Consider the following 24,942-nt stretch of genomic DNA (forward strand, 5'->3'; position numbering starts at 1 on the left):
CGCCTCTCACAGTTTCGCTCAGGGCTGCCCCACATCCCACAGATGCACACACCTGACAGTCTTTTTTCATAATCCAAATCAACAAGCGAGCATTTGGGGTCACAAGTTTCTTTCCATATTTTGGATTGTTTCCTTAGAATAAATTCTCCAAGTAAAATTCCTGAGCCAAGGAGAATGGATATGTTTCTGACTCTTCCAGCTCACATGGCCAAATTCATGCCTGGGGGATAGAATTCAGTTTGATTAAATTCAGTGGGAAAGTAGAAGGGGGATGTCCTGCAAGCCCTTTAGTCCAGTGGTGTGCACAGGCTCACCTTCTCTACCCAGCCCACCAGGGAGACCAGTAGAATTCTGATGGGTCAGACCCCTTCTTGGAAATCTTCAGCAGCAATGCTAGCTAAACTGGGGTGCTGGTTTTTCTCAGTACTGTCTTTGCTTTGTGAGCGTTATAAGGAAGCAGAAGAAAGACAATCTGAGGGGACAGGGACATAGTCCAGTACTTGCCCAAACACCATGAAAACAAAACACACAAATCCTTTAAAGAGACCAATTAGTGTGACTTGTGAGAAGAAAACATGATCTCTAATCCCTCCCACTCCCTCCTCTCTCCCTTCCCTCTTCCTCTCTTCTTTTCTCTCCCCTCCTTCCCCTCCTTCCTCTCTTCCTTCCCTTCTCCTCCCTCTCCCTCCCCCCTCTTCTTTTCTCCCTCCCTCCTTCTCTTCTCCTTCTTCTCCTCCTCCCTCCTCCCTCTCTCTTCCTCCTTCCCTCTCTCTGAGGGGCTGGGCTTCAGCTCTGCACACAGAAGTGGGACGAGGACAGTTAGGCAAACACATCTGGGGTCACCATCAGCAGCAACAGCTGTTCTTTACCACACCTTTAATTGTTGGGCATATTCTTTCCTCAAACAAAGCCAACTCGATCAGGTACCAGAGAGTGGCAGCAAATGGATAAAACATTAAAAGTACCTCCCCCTTTTACATATGCTTCAGTTTTCAAGTGTTTGTATATGTGTTAACTTCAGAATCACCTTGAGAGTTAAGCACTATTTCTACCCCAGGTAAGTCAATGAAAGCTCAAAAGCATCAATTGATTTCCCTCCCACCATGGAGCCAGGAAGAGGCAGCGTCAGGACTAAAATTCTCTTCTGTTTATTACTACCATAACCACAAAGCACAGATCTCAAGAAACACACAAGGCAACCCTTAGAGACAAAGACACATCCATGTCAAGGAATCTGTGTGTGTCTTGGACATGGGTCAGACCATTACTGCCTAGGGGTGCTGAGCTCCTGGTCTCCGCTCAGCAAAGAATGGAAGAACAGGACACAGAGACAGCAAGCAAGCAGCAGATTGATCCAAAAGGGACAAAAACAGACTTCTCAGAAAAGAAGGGGCCCAGAGCCAGAAGTCCTGTGAGGAGTTTTGGCCTGTTCTTCTTATGGTCTGGAATTTCCTTCTTTTCTATCTCCTCGCTGTCCACACCCTCCTCACTATTATTAACTGGGGCCCCTGTGTCCATGTTTCAGTTTTTCTATTGGGTCCCCCTGCTTAGGAGCATAATTGGGTCCTCACCCACCCTCTTGTCCTGGCTGCCTCTGCCTTTCTACATCCCCCTCACCATCACGGAGCCCAAGGCAGCAGAGGACATGGGGACAGAACACCAAGCTCCCCATCCCTGTGTAGCTGCCACCAAAGCCAGGAAAGGCCATGGAAAAGCCACTGTCACCCTGAAGAACCCAGGCCTTTCCACTCTGCTAGCCTCAACAGCCTGCTCCTGGACCAGTGCTGATCATCCAAAAGACACCCAGCATTTCAGAAGTGCAGACTTCCCTGCTGTCCTGAAGCCATCCCTTTGCCTCTTGAATATTCCTGAGGCATTAAGAGACCTCCATCCTACTGCAGCCAGTCTTCCGCCTTCTCACAGATCTGAGTGATTATCCAATGGGAACCAGAAGACTGACTTGCTCAAGGTCCACGGTCAGGAAAGGTGGGAAAGAAGGAAGAGGGGAGGCCTCCTACCACACAGCTACTCACCTACTGTGTGGTAGGAAGAACCAACATTTTCTTCTTTCCATTGACCTTCGCACCAACAAAACAAATTCTATCTGCTGGGAAGGTTGAGGTGGCCGTGTCTGAAGCACTGCTCTCAGGAGGAGGAGAGCATAATCCAGCCGAGCAGACCAAACTCTGCGCACAGCACCTGAGCCTCTCCAAAGACGGCAGAATGACTGACTGTGTGTTCCCTGGCTCTGTTCTCTCCATGTCTCCTCCTCCTGCGGGTCTTAGGTGAGGGGGTGGCATCTGGTGAGGTTGATCAGCTCTCATTTCTGTTGTTTCTGATATGACTTGAGAGTTATTATTATGAATAACAATAAATTCACAGGCTACACCACTTCCATGGTGGCCGTTCTCTGAATACTCCTGGGCATCTGATAGTCATAGGCCGGGCAAACACAAGTTCTTTTATATTCCAGTCTTCATTCTAACAGCCTGTAGTGGAGTCACTGAGGAAGGCGTAGCCTGAGAGCTGCTTCCTATACACTGAGGAGTCACTCAACAGCCACAACCTGCTCTCCACACTTAGGCACTTGCAAGTCATCTAAACCCTCTAATCCAGGTTTTCTCAGTCACAACAGTAATGGCATCTTGGACTGGATGCTTCTTGTTGTGGATCTGTCTTATGTAATGTTGGGTTTTAGCAGCACCTCTGGTCTCGTCTCAGGAGATACCAGCAGCAGCCCCAGCCATGACAACCAAACCTATTTCTAGGCCTGGGCTAATTTCCTCTAAAGGGTCAAATGGGCCCTGGAGGAGAACTGCTGACCTAATCCAGGAGGAGAGAGTACCTGATACACAGGCCTGCCAAGCCTCTCAGGGAGGGTCCTCAAAGGTGCCACACCCTCCTAATCCCAGTAGTAGAGCTATGGACTTCTCAGGCCATAATTGTATATCTCAGAGCTCTACAGGTCAGCTTCACTTACTGCAATTTACAAAAATATTATATAATCCAATGAAATTTGAAAGCAAGATACGAGTTTCTATTTCTACTCTAAGTTGAATGACTCAACAAGATTCCATATGGCTGAGACCAAGGTCCTCTTCCTTTCCATCAAAGGCTAAACGAAAAGTCCCAGCTTCCTGCAGTCAGGGGAAATCCATGTTACCAAGTTCCAGGTGGGGGGATGTGGGCACAGTGATGAGCACTGTTTACAGGTGTGGCATTGAAAACTCCTTCTCTCTCTCTGGTTGCAACTGTAAAGACTTCAGAAGTTGTCTCTGAAAGCCTGGAACAGGGTAGCAGACTTCCTACAAAAGATCAAGTACTGAACATTTTGAGTTTTGCAGATTATTTTTTTAAATAATCCCTTAAAAAGGCAAAAACATTTTGGTAGTCAGCTTTTTGTCACTGAAAGAAAGGGAACTTAGAGGAGGCTCATGGTTTTCAAGGTGTGGCTCTACTGAGGTGGGTGAAGCAGGACTTCATGGCAGAGAGCACACAGCAGGGCAGAGCTGCTCAGCTCATGGCTTCCAGGAAGCAGACAGGGGCCGGGAAAGGGTCCAGGACAAGACAGAGTCCCCAAGAGCATGCCTCTAAGAACCACTCCGTTCAATCAGGCCCCAGCTCCTGCAGTGTCCACCAACTCCCCACAGTCCATTCCGCCAAGACTTCATTAGGGGATGGATACACGGATGAGGTCAGAGCACTCATGATCCAGCACCTCCCCAAAGCCCATCTCTGACCACTGCTGCACTAAGAGCAAGCCTTTGACACAGGGCCTTTGGGGGACATTCCAGTTCCCAGCCATACACATTCTTAGCTCATGGGCTGCACCCTAGACTGCTTGGCCTGTGAGCAGCAGTTTTCCCAACCTGCCAGTGTGATGCACACAATGATGCAAACGTCTTTCATCCGGATACCTAAGAAAATCCCTGTTGAACAGGCAAAATAGTATGGGAAACTATAAAAGTCTAGAGTGATCTGCATGCAGACAGCTTCAAAGGTCATTAAATTCTCATTCTACATTATGGATAGTGAAAGAGGAAACCCTAGAGTCTGCAACTCCAAAGACGTAGGAAAGAAAACGAGCAGGATTCCAGAGAGCAGACTCTGTCCAGATTCGGTCCCAACAGCAGTGAAAGGGACATTATCCTGGAGCTCAAATCAGTGCTCCTTATATCTCTCTTCTGAGTCTCCATTTTATCTGATTTTTATTCAAGAAAGAAGGCTTCTATTTTAACTTTTTTTGTGTGAAAACAGACTGAAATGAGATGGCAGAAGAACCCTAAGAGAAATGGCACAATTCCATCATGCAGATTCCAATGTTCTGGGTCTTGACGCAGACATTATCTCTCCCAGAAATGTATGATGCTGTAGAGTGGAAATGCTAGAATCCTTAAATGCTTGCCAGATGAAGATGTGTGAAAAGAGCAGCTAGTACAGTTAAAAAAAAAAAAACAAAAAAACACACACACAAAAGGACATGATCCAGGCGTAGCAATAAACTATTGAAAGCTGAAAGCAAACATCAGACCTGGGTACTGTGGAACACACCTATAACTATGACCCCAGCTACTCTGCGGCTGAGGTAGGGGCATTGCAAGTTTGAGGCCAGCCTGGGCAATTTTGTGAGATCCTATTTCAAAACAAACTAAAAAAAAATAAAGGCCTGGTAATGTACCTCAGTAGTAGAGTGCATCTATAAGGACCTGGGTTCCATTCCCACTACTGCAAAACAAACTAAAATGCATGAAAGTCAGTCATTATTTCAAGTGAATGTGTCTCTCTGTTCTTATATGTACTTAGCTATTCAGCGTTAGAAGCCCTACACAAGTCAGCTTTAGTATTTTTAAGTATGACCTATATAACTTACACCATGCTCTTTCCTCTTGCAATTGCTAATAGCTTTCCAAGAAAATGTTTCACAATTGTCTCAGTCAGCCTGGCTTCTGTAACAAAATATGGCTCTGCAGGCAGTGAGGGAAGGTGCCAGGGTTAGCCACACATGTCAACTGGGTCCTCTTCTTACCAAGGTGCCAGTGTGGCCAGCATGTCATTCATGTAGAGGAGAGGGACCAAAAGAGAAGGGAGGGAGAAGAAGGGGCATGAGAAGGAAGAGAAGGAAAGTGTGGGGCAGGGAAAGGGAAGGGCAGACTGGGGCTGTCTGTTGTTCCTTCTTGTAAGAACACTAATCCCATTGTGAAGGCCACATGTCCATGGCCTCATACAAACCCGACTCTCTCCCAAAGACCACATCTCCAAATACTATCAGGTTTGTGGGAGGTGGGCTTCAGCAGGTGCATTTGGGGGTGCAGTTCAGTCAGTCGAGGCTCCAGGTGCAAGCTGCTGTGTTGGCTGTGAGCGAGGAGTGCTGGCCACACCATTCTCAGCCTCCCACGGCCAGTCAGCCAAGCGCTCAGCTCAGGCCTAGTGCTGGAGAGTCAGCCAGCTGGGGCTCAAGCACCACAACATCACACCTGTGTCTTCCCCTTCCCCCACATGCCCTTTGTATTATTTCATTTTGGTAAGAAGAGGAACTGGTTGAGGTTGACAGGTGTGGCTCACCCTGGTACCTTTCATCATCACTGTCAGAGACAGGCTTGGGAGAGCAGCAGCTTAGATCTGCCCAGCAGATCTAACAGTGCCTCCATCCTGTCCAATGCTCCCTCCTAACACCTGTCACATCTGTGTGTGTGTGTGTGTGTGTGTGTGGCACTGGGGATTGAACCCAGGGCCTTGTGCATGCAAGGCAAGCACTTTACCAACTGAGCTATGTCCCCAGCTCTTTAAAAAAAATTAGTTGTAGATGGACACAATACCTTTATTTTATATTATTTATTTACTTTAATGTCGCACTGAGGATCGAACCCAGTACCTCACACTGGGTGCTCTGCCACTGAGCCACCACCCCAGCCCCTGCCACATCTTCTTTAAGCAAATCCTAAGGCACTCTTTCCTTCCTCCCTCTCTCCCTCCCTGCCTCCATCCATCCCTGCCTCCATCCTTCCCTCCCTTCTTTTCCTTTGTCCCTTCCTCTCTCCCTCCCTCCCCCTTCTCTCCCTCCCTTCCTTCCTTCCTCCCTCCCTCCCTGTCTCCCTTCCTTCTTCTCTCCCTCCCTTCCTTTCTTCCTACTGCTGGAGATTAGACCTAGGACCTGGCATCTGCCAGGCAAGGGACCTGTTGCTGCCTCCCCAGCACTTGAAGCCACCTCTACCATCACCTCCCTGCAGCCGTTCAAGTTTCAATAGGAGAAACTGCTTCTTTCCACTATATCATTTATCTGAGGTTTTGTGTTTCTCTGCTCTTACTTGAAAATGCTTAACCCTATACAGGCAGTACAGTGAGTTCACACACACTCTTCAGTTTACTAAAAGTTTATCTTGGTGCCACTTTTACTTTATGCCTCTGTGCTTATGTGCTTTTGTACTTATTATTTGTGCCAAACCGCTTATCATCAAATTGCAGAAACCAATAAATATTTTTGAGGAGTTGAATATTTGTGCTACTAGTTTCAGTCTCCATTTTTATGTATATGCTAAATTCCAAATACTTAAAATATAAATGAATGTGTTTTAATATTCCCAGTATGACCAGATTTAGTGATTCACAAACTTCAACCTTCTAATTATTACCACATTGAATTCTTTCATGACCTCAGAAGGCATTAAAAAAACACAACAAAGTTTGGAAATGCCGGGCTGGGAATGTGGCTCAAGTGGTAGCGCGCTCGCCTGGCATGCGTGCGGCCTGGGTTCGATCCTCAGCACCACATACAAATAAAGATGTTGTGTCCACCAAAAAATAAAAAATAAATATTAAAATTCTCTCTCTCTCTCTCTCTCTCAAAAAAAAAAAAAGTTTGGAAATGCCCATCAGTGAACTTCCTGTCAATACCTATTTATACAGCTTTGTATTTTAAAAAACAAATCACATGCAATATGTAAAGCTCTAAAAAATTGTTGAAAAAACAATTCAGTATCTGCTACTATATTAAATTCATATTGAAATGGTTGCTTTTGTTGCTTCGTTCCAAGCACTAATCCAGTCATAACAAAAGTCTTTAGCAAGGAAAAACGTCACACTGAGCAAACCAAGAAGGCTGTGGCTGAAGGCTGAGAAGTATAAATACATAAGGATGTCATTGGGTGGAAGGTAGGGCTCCCCAGCATTCCCCTTACTTTCGTTTTATATAGCTCTGGTCAATTTCACAGCCTCAGCTGTGAAATCACTGAGATCACTGAGAATGAAGAGGACTGTTGCCTCAATTTTGATATTTTCTTATTCTGTTTTTAAAGTGCATCTTCATGATAATGAAATCTTTACTATGCCCAGTAAAATAAAATATAATTGTAACTTTGTAGTTATAAATTGCTATTTTTTTGTTTACATTTAGAAATCTTTATGGGTCAAACAATCAGAAATCTTTCTTTTAATTAATTAAACTATTGCCAAACCTATGGGTTAATTAGTTGAGAATTCCTTTAGGATTCAGTAGAAATTCCCCTCTTCTAAAAGGTCTGAAAAGACCAATAAGTTTAACTTCAAATTAACAACAAATAATATTTCAATTAGATATGTCTCTAATAATGAATATCCTACACATTTATTTGCTAAATCTGGGAGCCCTGATAAGTTATGCCATTTTTCTTAATATCATCAATATTGTGAGCAAAACCACTATTTTAATAATTGAACTCATAGAAAATAGGCATTTAAAGTTACCAGAATCAAAAACTAAATGAAATTCATCCACGCAGAACTGTTCATTAAGGATTTTCATACAATCTTAAGTGCCTAGGGGAAACACCACTTCCTTCCTGTTCATTTGCATGGGAACTTGCAACTTTCCATTTCTAGTGGACAGAAATCAATTGTTTTTCGTCTTTCTCCATTTCTCAATCACAATCTAAATCCCAATATCCTTTATTAAGTAGATTTCCCTCTCTAATAAAATTCTTTCCCATTCACTGGTAACTCACCCTTACATTCAAAAGTCTAGCAATACCCACGCTAGTTCATTTGTGCTTTACTTTTTTTCTTTTTAATAATATCAATAAGGTGGCAGACACCTGTTAGATGCCAGAAACACAGGATGAGTAAATAGAAACAGGTAAACAATAAAATCTATCCTTTCTTGTAGACACACCCATCTCTCCACCTGCTCCCGAGCTGGCCAATAAGAACCCCGGCGTTCCTTCGCACAGCCTCCGTACAGCCTCTGCGCTCCACCTCCGCGCGAGCCAGCCAATAGGAATCCGGTCCTGGCCCCGCCGAATCCCAGAGCTCCACCCCCAATCAAACCGGCCAATAGGAATCCCGGCGTGGGCTCGCTCAGCCCTTCGCTCCACCTGCGCCCCAGCCGGCCAATAGGAACCCCAGCCTGGTCCCCGCCTGACCGACCACGCGGGAGCGAGACAATGAAACTACATTTCCCGGCGCGCACGTTCACACATTGTGGCCAATCAGTGCCAGTAGTTCGTGAGGTGGGGGCGGAGCCAGGCTAATAGGCCACCCCATTGGCCCGGAGAGCTTAGAAGAGCCGGAACCCGGGAGCGAGAGAAGCGAAATGACATTTCCTCTTTAAAGAGCTGGAGCCGGGCCCAGCGCGCAATGGCCGCGTGCGCAGGTGGGCACCGCGGGGGCGCAGGATGGAGGGCGGGCGTAGGTGGTCGGGGCTGGTGACTGGGCGGGCCTGAGGCGGGGGAGGGCGTCGGGGACCCACCAGCGGGGGAGCCTCTCGTGTAGCGCTGCGGCGCGGAGCCGGCTCTGCGGTCTGAGACCTCGCCGGTGCCGCCGCGCGTCCCGTGGCGGGCGCGGGCGCGGGCGCGATTTGGCGGAGGCCGCCGCCGTCTGGCCGCAGGCCGGCCTCGCGGCCCTGCGGACCGGCGTGCGTCGTGCAGGGCTCGGAGCCGAGCCGAGAGCCCCGGGACGCGGGGCTGGCCGGAACTTGCGTGGTTCTACGGCCAGTTTTCCTCCCTAGATTTAAGTAAGTCCCCGACGCCGAATGGGACTCCGTCTGCGGACGCAGCCAGCGACGCCGTGGACCCCTCCCACGCGTGCAGTGTCCTCAAGCAGCTCAGAGCCATGTACGAGGAGGCACAGCTGACGGACATCGTAGTGGAAGTGGACCATGGGAAGACCTTTTCCTGCCACAGGAACGTCCTCGCTGCCATCAGCCCCTACTTCAGGTATGAGGGCGCCGGACTCCTGCTGGTGTCCGCACCGACTCCTCCGCGAGATGACGATGACGATTATCACGAGATGGGGCCAGCGGGTCTCGTCCCCACAGGGCCCTGCTGCTCGCTTCAGGGATTCCTCCAGCGCTCAGGTGGCTGTTTTAAAGTTGGTGGTTTGACATTGACGACCAGGAAATCTAGATTTGTGCTACTCAACATGGCAGCCACGAGCGACATGTCGCCGTTTGAACAAATCATTTAAAATTAAACCAGTTCCTCAAGTACACTAAACACAGTTTAAGTGCTTAGTAGCCACTTGTAGTGCTACTTAGTAGCTGCCGTATTGGGCAGCACAGATAAATAGCATTTGCATCGTTAAAAGTTTTCAGGGGGACTGGGACTGTAGCTCAGTGGCAGACCTCTAGCCTAGCACGTGGGAGGCACTGGGTTGGAGCCTCAGCACTACATAAACATACATACATAAATTAATTAATAAATAAATAAACGCCTGCTGTCCATCTACAACTACAAAAAAATTTTTTTAATTAAGCAGTGCTGATTTAGAATCTGTTCCAAAAAATTACTCATGATGCATTTTTTTTTTTTTTTTTTTTAGTATGTGTATCTCTTTTGGAGTTTAAAATCATAGAAACTTGTCCTTCACAAACAAATGACAAATGACCATTCAGTACATTGTCTTAAAACCATGGGGGTAAAAGCAGTAGAATAAAAATGAATATAGTTTGTTTGTGTTATAGGCACCAAACTAGAGATTATTTCCAAGATTTTAGAAGCATTTTTATCACTTTAATTTAGGTTGGTTTATCATAAAATGTTGAAAAGTAAACATTTAAAACTTGGGTTTGAAAAATTGCTTCCTAGTTTTGAGATTCATGGAAAAGGTAGTTTCCTCCCTGTGGGTAACTTCTTTTGTTTCAGGTGCCCACATGCCCTTCAATATTCAAAAGTGGTGCATGAATGACAGTAAAATCATCATGTCAAGCACACATTTTTAGTGTTCTTTTTCTGCTTACCTTTATAGGGCACACAGTAATGTAATGTTCCAGATTACTTTCTGGTTCCTCTTTCTCAGAATGCTTGGTTAAAAATAGTTACCTGGGTCTGATGCTTGTGATATAATCATTTAGACTTGCCTTGGGTAAGTGATTGGACTACCCAGTATTAATTATCACAAGACAGTTGGAAGGGAAAAAGATGAAACTCACATATGTGAAGTTTGGCTTGGCAATGGAAACTCCTGGTGAGATTGACTTGTCCACACTATTGAATAGATATGTGTTTAAATATGTGGCACTATTGCTCCTTGTCAAGCTCCAAGCTAAGCATACTTTACATGTGTTACTTTACATCATCTTTATAATCCTCATTTCAGTGCAGTTGTTATTCCCATTTTACATGTGAAGAAACTGAGGATCATAGAGCGATGCCTACATCATCTGACTACAAAATAGCAGAGACTAGAATTGACTCCAGAGTCAGGCTTTTTACTTATTTCAGACTCTTAAGGAAGGAAAGTGGATAAAGTCCTCTTCAAAATATTCTTTCAAAAATTTTAATTATATTTTAAATTTGAATGGTAAAGTAAATAAATGAAACTCCAAAGGGAAAAAGTCTGTTTTATGAAATTTTATGCTCTAGATTATATTTTTAAGTGTCAGATTTAATGAAAATTAGATTTGAGGGCCTAGAAAAATTACTTTAAAAGAAGTATGCTTGCAATAGATTTTCTTAATTTTCATAGTATGCCTAGAAAACTTTCTGAGCGTAAGATATGTGCATTTAAATAAAGATGTGTGACTAGATAACTGAAGGGTTAGTTTCTTATCTCTTGCTAGAATTTTGGTACAGGAGTTTTTGGCACCCATGCTATGCTTGATGTGGAATCTGGAAAGTCATACTTTCCAGTGTGACTGAGATGCTTTTTAAAGAGGTTTGGATTTGATTTTTGTATTTCATTTATGAATAACCTTGAATGAAGCCTTAAAGGAAGTCTGGCTTCACAGTGAAAGAATTAGAATAGCTGGAAACCTGGCATGGCTGTTTGATAGTTCCAGTCGTCGGGTTGTTAGAAGTGCTTTGCTGCTCCCAGTCATGTGTGCAGGAGTGCTCCTACTGAATGTTTACATGAAGAACCTGTTAGAACAGAGATAGTCAGCCCCTGTGTGGGAGACCAGCCTGCTCAGGTCAGGACCCGCTCCCCTGCGGTGATCCTCACTTCCTTGGGGAGCCAGTCTCCACCTAACGACGGGCTCTAGTTTTCTTTTTAATTGGTGGCTGTATAGGTGAGTCTTTCAGCACCAGAATTGAAAACCAGCTCATGCATGGGAACATCTAGTTTTTAGTCATTGTGAAAAATCTTTTGATATTACACTTAAAATTTACATTATGGAAATAAAAGTAGAACTCAAAGATGATTAAGCCAGCTGGGCTCTGTGCTTCTTATCCTGCCTTTCAAAATTAATTCCATGTCTTCAAAGTTGACTGGAAATCTTCCCATTTAAGGATGTTTTTCATATTCTAACACTTAAAATAAAAATGAAAGGATTATCACCAATGTTAGATTAATTTCTTCAGCAAACCTTAAGCATACTAGAACTTTAAGTCGAAGGTAAATAGTATACAGATCTTTTTTCAAATGGCTTTTTAAAGAGGTTTGGATTTGATTTTTGTATTTCATTTATGAATAACCTTGAATGAAGCCTTAAAGGAAAGAATGGTAATGAAGTTTGAAAATGATTTCTACTTCACAAGCCAGTTATTTAACTACTTAATGTTTTGACGAAGAAAGTCCATGAATGCACCAATATTTTAATTTTGAGGAAAAAAAATTGTCAAAAGTTTGGGATTAAAAAACAAATTATCTCCAAAGAATTATTGTTGTGTCAAATGTTAAACTCTCTTTAGAAAAGGGCATTATATTAACCTTAATGTAATTTTTATTTATGTGTGGATATAAGTAGGTAAGACATGGTAATTCTAACTGAGATGAAGTATATCTTTTAAGGAAAGATCTTCACAATGTCAAAGGGTAAGTGAAGTCATCTTTAAAAATCTTGTAAACATTAAGGGAACATTCATCTGCTAACATTAGTTTCAGAAAGTGTGGGGAGAGAATATGTGCTTTTGAACCTCTTTTTTTTTTTTTTTTTAAAGATGAAATTTTTAGAGATATATTTTGGGTACTAGTTGTAATGTCCAGTGGGACAGAAGCTTTATTAGACTGTCTCCCTGAGTTACTGTCTCATACTGATGCTCTTTTTTTTTTTTTTTTTTTTTTTTTAAAGAGAGTGAGAGAGGAGGGGAGAGAGAGAGAGAATTTTTAATATTTATTTTTTAGTTATCGGTGGACACAACATCTTTGTTTGTATGTGGTGCTGAGGATCGAACCCGGGCCGCACGCATGCCAGGCGAGCGTGCTACCGCTTGAGCCACATCCCCAGCCCACATACTGATGCTCTTAAACCTTTTGGGGCAGGGCAATCTAAGATGTCAGGTTCATAAGGCAACTCAACTAGAAACCAAGGAGAGTCAGAACCTGAAATGGGCCAGGTCACATCTTGGTTTTGCTTGACTCAAAATATTCTCCATTTTTCATCATTGTCTCTGTGAGGGAGAGACAGATGTCCTCTATCACTATTATTATTATTATTATTATTATTATTATGCTGGGGATTGAACCTAGGGCCTTGTGTACTCTACCAACTGAGCTGTATCCCCTGTCCCGCCTCCACCAGCTTTAATTCTTTTGTGGGCTCTTCAGCTGGGTCTGGAGTTAACTCAACAACTAATTAATGAGGGGAAAGCATGGAAGTTTTCCTAATTTTCCCTGAACATGGGAATCTTCACATAAAGGTGAAGTCAAAGAAATGGCCAAAGCATGATGCTTTTTTTCCTTAAAGGAACAATAAGTTTGTGAGAGAAAACAAGGTGGATGGCTGCCTGGATCAGGTTAATGAATCCTAGGGCGTTACTGAGCATTGTACAGGGTGGGAGGAGGCAGAAGCTCCTCGAAGATAAGGGACACTTCAGAGCTTGTTTGTTCAGCTTGCTGCAGCCACAGTTGCCCAATTCCTCGGTGATCACGGCTGTTTTCCAGCTTTGGTATGTGAAGGAAATTCCTTCCCAAAGCATCTCCATGGCTGCTACATGTAGGGGAAAGTTAGGCAGTGACCGTTCCTACAGTTAACAGCTCCTCAAGTGATTTCAGCCTGAACACTCTGCAGTGTGGCATATTTTGAGATGGCACCAAGTGGACTATCTGAACAGTAGGTTTGGGGGATCAGCCAGACTAACTCCTAGTAGATGGTCAGTTTTTAATCCCCATTTGGAATATAAGGGAATATATTCATTTAGTTTCAAAAGGTTATCTTTGTAAAAAATTTGTCACTGTAATTTTTATTTGCATAAAATACTAACCATTCTCTCCTTCTTAGATCCATGTTCACTAGCGGCCTTACAGAAAGTACCCAGAAAGAAATTCGAATAGTTGGTGTTGAAGCTGAATCAATGGATTTAGTACTGAATTATGCCTACACCTCCAGAGTTGTTCTGACAGAGGCCAACGTTCAAGCCTTGTTCACTGCCGCTAGCATCTTCCAGATCCCATCTATCCAGGACCAGTGTGCTCAGTACATGGTCAGTCATCTGGACCCACAGAATTCCATTGGGGTCTTTATCTTTGCTGATCATTATGGTCATCAGGAACTTGGAGACAGATCAAAAGAATATATTCGTAAAAAGTTTCTTTGTGTCACCAAAGAACAGGAGTTTCTGCAGCTGACAAAAGACCAGCTGATAAGCATTCTAGACAGTGACGACCTAAATGTGGACCGAGAAGAACATGTGTATGAAAGCATTGTGCGGTGGTTTGAACACGAACAGAATGAACGAGAATTGCACCTTCCAGAAATTTTTGCCAAATGCATACGTTTTCCTCTGATGGAAGATACCTTCATAGAGAAAATTCCACCTCAGTTTGCACAGGCCATAGCCACAGGCTGTGTGGAAAGGGCACCGTCCAACACCAATGGCTGCACTCAAAGGCTGGGGATGACTGCTTCTGAAATGATCATATGTTTCGATGCTGCCCACAAACACTCAATAAAGAAGCAAACAGTGCCTTGTCTGGATATTGCCACAGGAAGGGTGTTTAAGCTATGCAAACCACCGAATGACCTGAGAGAAGTTGGGATTCTGGTATCGCCAGATAATGACATTTACATTGCAGGAGGGTACAGGCCAAGCAGCAGTGAGGTCTCCATTGACCACAAGGCAGAAAACGATTTCTGGATGTATGACCATTCCACCAATAGATGGCTGTCCAAACCATCCTTGCTTCGAGCCAGAATAGGCTGCAGACTGGTGTACTGCTGTGGTAAAATGTATGCAATTGGAGGTCGCGTTTACGAGGGTGACGGGCGTAACTCCCTGAAGTCTGTGGAATGCTATGACAGCAGAGAGAACTGTTGGAGGACTGTGTGTGCAATGCCTGTCGCCATGGAGTTCCACAGTGCTGTGGAGTATAGAGAGAAGATCTATGTCTTACAGGGTAGGTGACCACGGGCCTTCATGCCCCATGGCAGGGTAGCACATGCGTGCCCTCCTTGTGCCTGACGGTTCCTGGTGGTCGAGGCTTCTCTGCCTTCCTCATCATAAACCGTTAGAACAGTCTGTTCTGTGGAGAACCTTTAAGGAAAGTAAACTTTTGAACCAAAAAGTTTAAAATGCTTAAAAGTATTTTTCCATTACTACATTGATCCTCTAAGTTTTTTGCCCGTGTTATCATATAGAATAAGTACTCTCGAAGTCTTCGGTAATAAACAGTGCAGAGTTTTGGAAGGACTATTTCAGAGTAGTTTTAAGATTTTGAACAATAATGTCAATATGTGGCAATTTTTATTCTTTAATAATATGAATGACCAAGAGATGTAACAACTGCTGTTTTATGGAACTTACTGGATTGGTTTAAAAGAAAAAAGGACAAAGCTTTAACTATAGTTATGTTCTCAGTTACCAGAGGGTTTTGCACACACCTTATCATTGCCAGAGTTATGAAAATTGATTACAAAGAGGTTGAAATTATAGCTTTCAGGTTTTTTTTTTTTTTAAAGAGAGGAGGGGGGGAGAGAGAGAGAGAGAGAGAATTTATTTATGTATTTATTTATTTTAGTTCTCAGCGGACACAACATCTTTGTTTGTATGTGGTGCTGAGGATCGAACCCGGGCCACACGCATGCCAGGCGAGCGCGCTACCGCTTGAGCCACATCCCTAGCCCCTAGCTTTCAGGTTTTAAGTTCACTGTGTTGCCTTTCATGACAGGTTGTTTTCAATTTCCTTGCTCTGAAAAACTTTCAGATGTCACCTTTTTCTTACTGTTGCTACTATTGGAGTGACTTGTGTTTAGTTTTGAGGACCAGTGCTAAGTAGAGCAACAGGAAGAGGGAACGGGATTCTGACTGTGAGAACAAGACTCTCAATTTTTTTTTTCTTTTAAAGAGAAAGGATTTTTAAATATTTATTTTTTAGTTTTTGTGGACACAACATCTTTATTTTTATGTGGTGCTGAGGATCGAACCCAGCACCCAGTGCATGCGAGCGCGCTACCGCTTGAGCCACATCCCCAGCCCAAGACTCTCAATTTTTTTTTCTTACACCTTTCAGTTGCTTGAATGCTGAGTGCAACATAGATATGACCAAAACCTTTCTTTTTCTTCTGTGTTTCTTAATGGGTTATATGTAAATGTTTTCCTCCACTTCTGCTTTAATAAAACAGAAAGAGAGGCCACTATCATGAAGATAGACCTGATTTTTAAGCCCTTATCTACCTATTTTTTTAAATCATGGTCTTTGCTCCAACCCTTTACCTAAAACCTCCTGAAAATGCCTGAATACCTCGGCTTCAGGTTAATTTTCCAGAAGGAATAGTGCCTTGTTTTAGTTACACAGAAGTACAGCATGATTTGGGCTGGTCGGTCTTGCCAAAAAATGGAACCTAAGAATGTAGAATGTATGTGGCCTGGTATGAAGTGTGCCTGTGGCTCACTGGTTCATGGACAGAGGTAGGGTTTACCATAGGACAGCCAGAGGAATGTAAAGGTCATGTGTGAATGCAACCACTGCAGCAAAACAGCAGTGAATTAATGGGACTTCAGAGTGAGCATCATTTAATCCAAGGCTGTATTTTATATAAGAAGAATCTGGGGCCATGGGGTTTCTCTTAATTGCTTATTGATTTCACTTTATTAAAGAGGACTTTAGATCTTAAAAAATCAACTTTTTATGTGTGTCATCTTTTCCTTCCTGTAAAAAAAACTGTGGAGAATTTGCACACATTAAAGTTTTGATTCCTCTGACTGATAGTCGTGGATTAGGCAAGCGATTAAAGCTGGGACCTACGGAAAACGAGGTTCAGATATCATTGCTGAACATCAGATGAGAGTGACTCCAGTTTAAAATAGATTTCAAGGGGAAGCTTAATTTCAAAGCAGGTATTTATAATTTAAACAAAGCTTATTTACATTAAAAAAATGAAATGAATTGTACAGTCATAATGTACAAACAACTTGAGCATCCAGATATCAACTTGTGTATATGCAGACACTCCCAGGTCTGAAACATCTACAAGATTTTGTACAAATGTTAGTAAAATTCTTGTAAGTCTTCACTAATTCTAATAGACGTTTTCGTATTTTCAGTCTCATTTGGCATACTGTTTATTGCCAAATTCACTCAGTCAACTCCATAAACGGTGCATGTGTATCTGTCGTATGAAAGCAAGGTTTTCTCTTGTTGAAATTTATCTCTGCATTATAGGAGCACTCAGGTAAGTACATCAGTGATCTATAAGCACCAGTCTGAACTGGTCTTTTTTAATTAATTAGAAATAGGTAGCAGTGTGTATGAGTAAGCTGTATGTATATGTTTGGCCTTACTGACTGAGCATTCCTAATAATGCTGTTTCAGAGCTGGCCTAAAATAAACTTTCAGTGACACACATTGGTTGGAACAAATGGAGCCAAGCTCTTCACTGTTATTTGGCCATCAAGCCAGAGAAACGCATTACACCTCCCCAGAAGAAACACCCCAACATAACAGGATCTGTTACATTGTTTATTTTAGAAAATGAAATATCTGGAAAATCATGCTCCTTTATCTCCAGTGGTTGGAACAACAGCCTATGACCAAAAATAAACATAAAAATGTACACATTTTTGTTTTCTCTTTCTAGGAGAATTTTTCCTCTTCTATGAGCCTCAAAAAGACTACTGGGGGTTTCTAACCCCCATGACGGTGCCTCGAATCCAGGGCTTGGCTGCGGTGTACGAGGACTCCATCTACTATGTGGCGGGAACCAGTGGGAATCACCAGCGCATGTTCACTGTGGAGGCCTACAACATTGAGCTGAACAAGTGGACCCGCAAGAAGGACTTCCCGTGCGATCAGTCCATCAACCCGTACCTCAAGCTGGTCCTCTTCCAGAATAAACTTCACCTGTTTGTCCGAGCTACTCAAGTGACTGTCGAGGAGCACGTCTTCAGAACCAGCAGGAAGAACTCCCTGTACCAGTATGATGAGGCGGCCGACCAGTGGGTGAAGGTGTATGAGACTCCGGATCGGCTCTGGGACCTGGGCCGGCACTTTGAGTGTGCTGTTGCCAAACTCTACCCTCAGTGTCTTCAGAAAGTGCTCTAGGGCAGCGGGCCTCGCAGCGTCTCTGGCCTCTCGTGCCAGGAAACCTGTCCTAAGAAGCGCTGTCTGTCTTTAAGAAAGCCGAGTTCTGTGCACAGAAATAGGTGCTTCTAAGCTCACAACATGGAGGGACTCGCTTTCGCTTCTCTGATGCTTTCATTTCAGTAAGGTAAAGGTGACAAAGTGCAATTATCAGCATTTCCCCCTGGCATTTAAGTAACCTGTCATCCTAGAGTTTTGTGATAGCCACTAAGGTACTAGAGGAGTCGAGACAACTATGCACTCCATAAGCGCGGTTAGGGTGTCCCTGGGTGGAGACACACAAACCAGGTGGACCTGACTCTTTATTTTAAATACGGGTAACAATCTGAGGCAATATCACTAGGAGTTGTTTAGCTGTGACCTCTAACACAGAAGCACTAACTTAGGTCCTCATTCTTAATATTTATATGTATTTACGTGTATATTTTTGTGTACTGTTTTCAAGTGGACTGAGATTTAAATGCGTTGTCACTAGAGCTGACTGAAGGAGAAACTTAGTCTCAGAGAGAACTTATTGGTTCCACAGTTTCATGTTTCCCACGTACCTTTAAGTTAAGCTAAAGTTTTAAGTGGCAGTTTTCTGTCAGAAACTTCTTCAAGTGCTAACACTGTCTCATTTTTTTAAATCCTGGAAAGGGCTCAGATTGGCAGGTGGCTGGTGCTAGCATAAATTAATCTGGGTGTGTAGCTAGCTACACAGTGTTGAAATGGTCTGAGCCTGCGCTCTCCTTTGACATGAATAGTGAGTTTATTGGCCGTAGTACTCTGTTGACCTCTTGTGATTTCACAGGGTTTGCTAACTGTGATAAGGTATGGCCAGGTACTGTCCGACTGGATTCCGTGGGAGAACAGTCAGACTGTTGTACCAAGTTTGCACTAACAGGGGCCATTTTATTGCCCTACCTCCTTTTCCAGCCTCTGCCTGTCCAGATTGTCAGTTCAGTGAAAGTTAACTCATAATGTGAAGATTTACATCTACTTCTAAAATTTTGTTTTTTCAGAAACATAAAATCCCTCCAGTGGTTTAATAGTTTAATGACTTTTAAAATTTCATATTACAATTACAACCTCATCATTTTCCTTTTGCACTTAACAGTAATGAATACTTTACATTGAAATACTCGTTCTAGCTGAAGGTGATCAAGGAAGAGTGAGAGAACCAGAACCATGGCTATGGGTACGAGGTCATTTTTCACATTTAACTGGTGAATTTCTAACGGTGAGTTAGGAAGTACTGACATGAAGGACAGACTTGTTTGTGGATCTAAGACAAGTATCTGGACTGGAACGTCGTCTTGCCTCTGCCTAGAATGTCTGATAAAGGATTTAAGTACAGCCCAGTCTGTCCTCAGTCAGAACAGTTTGATTTTCTTGAAGAAAGCAAACTTGCGTGGTTTGTATTAAACACTCTTGCACAAATTGTAATATGATACTGTGAAAACAATTTAAAACATTGCCTCTTTGCATCACATACCTCGTTTTTCAGAAACTTTCCAAACTGCTTTACAAAGACCTCTATAAGTAGGGACAGTTTTCTGAAGTGGAAGTTCAAGTGGATGGCCTTTGTAGACTTAACATCTTAAAATCTAGTCCTAGAAAGCTAGATATGTGGCTTCTATTTATTGGCTTTGACAGTGCATCTGTGATCTCTTGACAAGCGTTGTCGGTCAATATCTTACCCCACCCCCGGGTTTCTTTGTCTTTTATTTTATCTTTTGGTTATTTCCAGTTTTGTTTTTTACAGTTTTACATTGCTGAGGACAGGGGGAAATACAACCAGTTCTGCAAGAGATAACCATGTAATTTATTTTGCAAGCTTTGTTGAGTATCTAAGATTTTCTTCCGCTTTTTGACAATCTTCTGTATTTAGAAAAATATGTTACTTGAAAACGAGACAGAACGTTGAGTGTTTGTGTGCCGTAGGATCCAGAAGAGAACAAAGCTGTGGTTCATTCTACAGCAGATTTATTCTGTTGATCTCTACAATGGTTGATCCTTTTGCTATAACAGTTTATATCAAGGGTATGATCTAAGTGTAGTGTGTCAGGACCAAGGCTTGGAATTTGCTAGAGCAGCAGAATACCTATTGGATTTTATATGAAGAACTGTTTATGTTATATAGCTCAGATGTTTTGCCACTGTTTAAAATGGCTTCAGAAGAGGTCCTAGAAAACCTAGTGCTCTGTGTGGGTCAATGTGTAGACACTTGATGGCACATTTTCATAGTATGAGAATATAAGTGAAAGACACAGTGGCTGCCACAGATTAGGGGTAAGTCTGACTTGTCCCACTTTAGCTGTGTTTCTGCATTGGAAGAATGTATGTAGCACTTTCCTATGTATTTTTTACACATAGAAAACTGGACTTGGTGTAACTGTGTCATAGGAAAGTAGAAATTGTATTCTTTATTTTCCATCTTTGTTTTCTGTTATCTTACAAGTTGATGCTTAAGCATCAGGCAGATTTCACTGGTGCACGACAAAAGGTGGATGTGATCTGTAAGGAATCTGATTCCCTGTGTGAAGCAGTGTAATATGGCATTTGATGTTCAGTGCTCAGGTATGTAGTAAGTACTGTAGTCCTATGGGGGCAAATGTGTAGATATTTTTAAACATTTTGCCGTAATTGCACAATTTTTTGCATTTTTACCTGATGTCATTGTTTCTTATAATAAAACCTTTTCTGATTAAAACTTCCAGTGTTGTAGTCTGACCTCCAATGAGTGAGTTTTGCAGAGTTAAAATTGTTGGAAGTCACGAAATACCTCACGTCATGATAGATTTTAATCTGTTAAAAACCTGGCCTTTGGTAGAGAATGAAATAATCACTATCATTGTGTGTAATGTTCTTTAAGTTCTAAAGAAGCTTGTTTATCTCAGTAACTCCTGTGTTCTGACCTGAACTTTTCCTGTGTTTGACTCAATTCTCTTACACACTTCACATGCAATGTGTCAGAAGGTCCTGTGCTGTCCCTCTGTCCATGTACCCTACTGCCACTCTCATCCAGTCTAAGCCAGCCTGTCTTGTCTACATAATCAGTTGCCCCTGAACCTGTCTTCCTCCTGCCATCCCTGACCTCTTATGGAATTTTTCCACACATAGTCTCATGACCCTGTTAAAACATAGGTCAGATCATGTCCCTCTTCTGCTCAGACTTCTCTAGTGGCTTCCCATCCCCTTATCTATAAGAGAGCCAACTCCTTATCTATATGGTCTGCGCCTCAACCCCGTCACCATCCCGGGCTCAACTTGATTCCAGCCACACTGAGGTGCGGCCTTCTTCTTACTATACTAATAAGCCACTGTTTCTCATTCTGGAAGAGATTATGGAAAAGTGGTGTAATTTTAACCTGAAGTATATGGCAGGATATATGTATAGTGAAGCTATTTGGACTTGATGCTCCATTTTGGAGGGGTATTAGTTCAATTCTCAGATAATATAGGGAAATCTGGGTTGTATGTATCTCCTGTGAGTTTCACTTCTGCCTTTCAAGAGAACATGAACAGATGTGTGGGCCTAGAGTTGTTCATTACATCCTTATGTCCACGGAATTGGCAGTTTTTACCCCTCTTTCATTTCTGATATGGGTAATTTGTTTATTCTTTTTGTTCTTGTTTCACTTGCTAGAGGCTTGTCAATTGCACTGGTCTTCTTGAAGCACCAAACTCTAGTTTTAACGATTTCTCACTATTGTTTTGTGTTTCAATTGCATTGATTTCTGCTCTTTTAGACCTTTCTTCTTTTTCTAGTAGTATATTTAATGCTGTAAACTTCTAAGTACTGTTTTTATAGCATTCCACAAATTTTGATATGTTGCATTTTCATTTTTAGTACAGAATATTTTTATCATATCCACTTGGAGAATATGCCCTTTCATAATTATGTAATACCTCTTTTTGATCCTTGATAATCTTTCTGGTTCTGAGGTCTTGCTGTATAAAATTAGTGCAGCTTCTTGGCTTTCTTTTACTTTACACTAGCTTGACTTCTTTTTCTTTTGACTGCGTCTTTATGTGCAAACTGGGTCTCCGGTAGACAGCTCCTGGCTGGGACTTACCCTGTGTACACGGATAGTCTGTTTCTGTGCAGCTTCTTTATAGAGCACTGGCATTTAAGTTGCTTACTGACATCTTCCATATTCGTGGCTGTTTTCTGTTGGCTGTTCTTAATCTGTTTTTGCCTATTTTCTTGCTTTTTCTTGTGTTGACCTTTTTTAATTACTCTATTGTATCTGCTCTTAATACATGGATCATACTTTGAGTTCTTTCCCGGGGTTCTTGTTCACCTGACCCAAGGCAGCTGAGTGGGCACTCTGTGGCCTGTGCCTTGCAGGCTGTTCAGTTCACTCTGCAGGACATGCTGTAGCTGTTCAGCACATCTGTATTAGCTTTACTTGCAGCAGTTCTGCTTTCAGATCGATTCATATAAGAGATGTTTTACCTCTGTGTATTCCTTCCTTGACAGTGTTCATTCCTTTGTGTAGGTCTGTTTCTGGTGTAAATCAATTTCTTTCTGCCCAAACAACTTTCATTTGACACTGTTTGCAAGGCAGGTCTGCAAAGAAGATCTAATTCAGAGTTTGATTGCTGTATTTCTCTTCACTTCTGAAAGATGATTTTGCAGGCTGCAATGAGTAGTGTGCCTATCTCAGTCCTCAGTAGCCTGTGCCTGAGGCTGCAGCCTTCACAGAAGCTTCTCTGCTGACTCCCCTGCTGGGTCCTCCCTTCCTGGGTGCAGCACCCCTGCTGTAACCCTTGACCCCTGTTGACTGTTTAATGCTCCTCCCTGCAGGAGGGAAGAGCAGGCTGCAGGGAGAGGGTTGGGGATGCTGTTTCCCTGCTTCTGTCCAGCTCTGGCCACGCTCTTTCCCTGGAGAGAGAGTGGGCCTTTATTTCTGGGTACTTCATCATCCTTATCCCTCCTCTGCCAGACGCTGGGGGGGGTCTTCCTCAGATTTTCCACAAGAAGCGCCTACACCTGAGTCCAGGGTGGCGCCTTCATCCTCCCTTCTCTGAGGGTCTTTCAGCTGGAGCAGACCTTTCTTCCCCTAAGGTTCTGGGGTGACACCCAATATCTTCACACCCTCTTGCTGAGGTGAGACTCTTGCTGAGTCCCCACAGCAAGCTCCTGATGTGTACGTGTGGGTTGGACAGATGAATCATTTGGTTTGTACATAAATGTTTATCACTTCTTTGTACATTTAATATGTTTCACACACAAAAAGTTGAAAAGACTGACTTTGTAAGAAGTTCATATGCTACGCATTTGGGCGTATCTTTTACTCGTCATTACATGTTCATGGACTTACTTGGCATATAGTTCAGAGAACGTTGACTCTCGAGTACCTTATAACCCAGCACTCCAGGACCAAATTAAAGTGATTTGATATAATTTAATTAAAGTCATCAATCATTTTAAGATATTTTTACCAAACTGTTAAAATTAAATTGAAAACTTCAGTGTAATCATTTTAAATTATGCTTATCATGTTCATATGAAACATTTTCTATTGCCTAGTTTGTTAAAGAAAAAAAGATTTGATCCTTTCTGCCTTTCCTCCTCCATAAACATGTGTATAACTCTGATTTGGTGAACAAAACACTGTAATAAATAATAACAAACAAATTGTGTAATGTGTTTTTCAGTGTTTTATATAGGACTTATGGGCAAGAAGTTTTGGTGAGTATGGGGAGATTATCGACCTTTGTGAGCTTTAGTTTTCTCATGCATGAAATGGGTAGTCCATCTTAGAATTTTTATGAGGATCCAATAGGCATTTAAACACTTATCATAGTGTCTGATAATGAACTCCGTATTGTTTGCAGTTGTTAGTGAAACTGTACTGTAGCTGTCTTTTAGGCAGACTTAATGCATGACCTTGTAGAACAGCACTCGGTCACAGCTGACACCAGGCACGCACGTACTGGAGGAAGGAACAGCATGGACTCTGGGCTACAAGCCACATGTGGAAGCGATTTCACAGTCTCGCACTCACAGGGTTCACACAGTTCTCACTTTCATTTCTGTCCTGTGCATTTAAAGCATTGAAATTAAATGGTATTTGAAGTACCTTATACAAGGTTTGTAACCTAGTTGTAAACTAAGATCTGTCTGTCTGTAAACAGTGACAAGGGCCTGTCCTCAGAGTTTGCTGTCCTTTGTTCTTGTCTAGAGATAAGGATTGTCCATCTTTGGGTCACTAACAGATTGCCTTAGACGGGGTGGTGTACACCACAAACATGAATTCCTCATGGTCCTAGAGGCTGTGGCAGGTCTTGTGGTGAGAGGGCCCTCTTCCTGGTTGGGTCCTTGAGCAGAGACAGAGGGCAAGACTGTACCTGTGGGGGTTTTGTTTTATTGTTTTCATTTGTTCATTTTGTGGTGCTGGTGATCAAACTCAGGGCCTCACACAGCTAGGCAAGTGTTTTACCCCTGGTCCTGGGGACTGAACCCAGGGGTGCATTACCATGAGCAACATCTCCAGTCTTTTTTTAAGACGGTGTCACTGAATGGCCCAGGCCATCCGGCCTCAGCCTCTATTGTCGCGGGGATTATAGGTGTGCACCAGTGTATTTGGCTATAGTGTTTGTGTGTGTGGCATCTAGGGCCTTGAGTATACTAAGCAAGAGCTCTGCCTCTGCCTCTGAGCTACATCCCTAGCCCATCTGGTAACTTTTTATGAGGGTGTTAATTCCATTCTTGAGGCTCTGTCCTCCTGAAGACCTGCCTTCTAAAACCATCATGGGGGTAGGATTCCAACATGTGTATTGGGATGGGTGAGGGGGAAACATTTAGTCCACAGCAGTATGTCATAGGGTTCAGATCTCATAGTTTATAGTTCCTTTGCAAAGGTCCTTTAAGGATAAAACAAGTCAGAATGCACTGCGCATGGTGGGTAGCTAGAGCGAAGTCTACAGGCACACGTGCCCAGAGCGGCTGCAACCTGAGACCCTATGGCGGTTGGAACCCTCGTGCCCGATGGTCTAAATCAACAGGTCGGTCATGGTCAGTCATGG

The 24,942-nt window shown here is 43.0% G+C and overlaps 1 protein-coding gene across 2 annotated transcripts; it reads left to right on the forward strand.

The window, feature by feature from the left end:
- The first annotated feature begins 8,524 nt into the window (after positions 1-8,524).
- Positions 8,525-23,530, forward strand: KBTBD8 (kelch repeat and BTB domain containing 8). Of its 2 annotated transcripts, XM_081276032.1 has the most exons (4): positions 8,525-8,623; positions 8,978-9,185; positions 13,628-14,742; positions 17,423-23,530. In XM_081276032.1, exons 1-4 carry the CDS (start codon positions 8,608-8,610, stop codon positions 17,884-17,886), a joined length of 1,803 nt encoding a protein of 600 aa, XP_081132158.1. In that variant the 5' UTR covers positions 8,525-8,607; the 3' UTR covers positions 17,887-23,530. The 2 variants fall into 2 exon arrangements, with proteins under 2 accessions (XP_081132158.1, XP_081132159.1); XM_081276033.1 differs by lacking the exon at positions 8,525-8,623 and having other exon boundaries at positions 9,049-9,325.
- Positions 23,531-24,942: the final 1,412 nt, after the last annotated feature.

The sequence above is a fragment of the Spermophilus citellus genome, assembly GCF_964194105.1.
Source record: "Spermophilus citellus genome assembly, chromosome: 19".
Classification (NCBI taxonomy): Eukaryota; Metazoa; Chordata; class Mammalia; order Rodentia; family Sciuridae; genus Spermophilus; species Spermophilus citellus.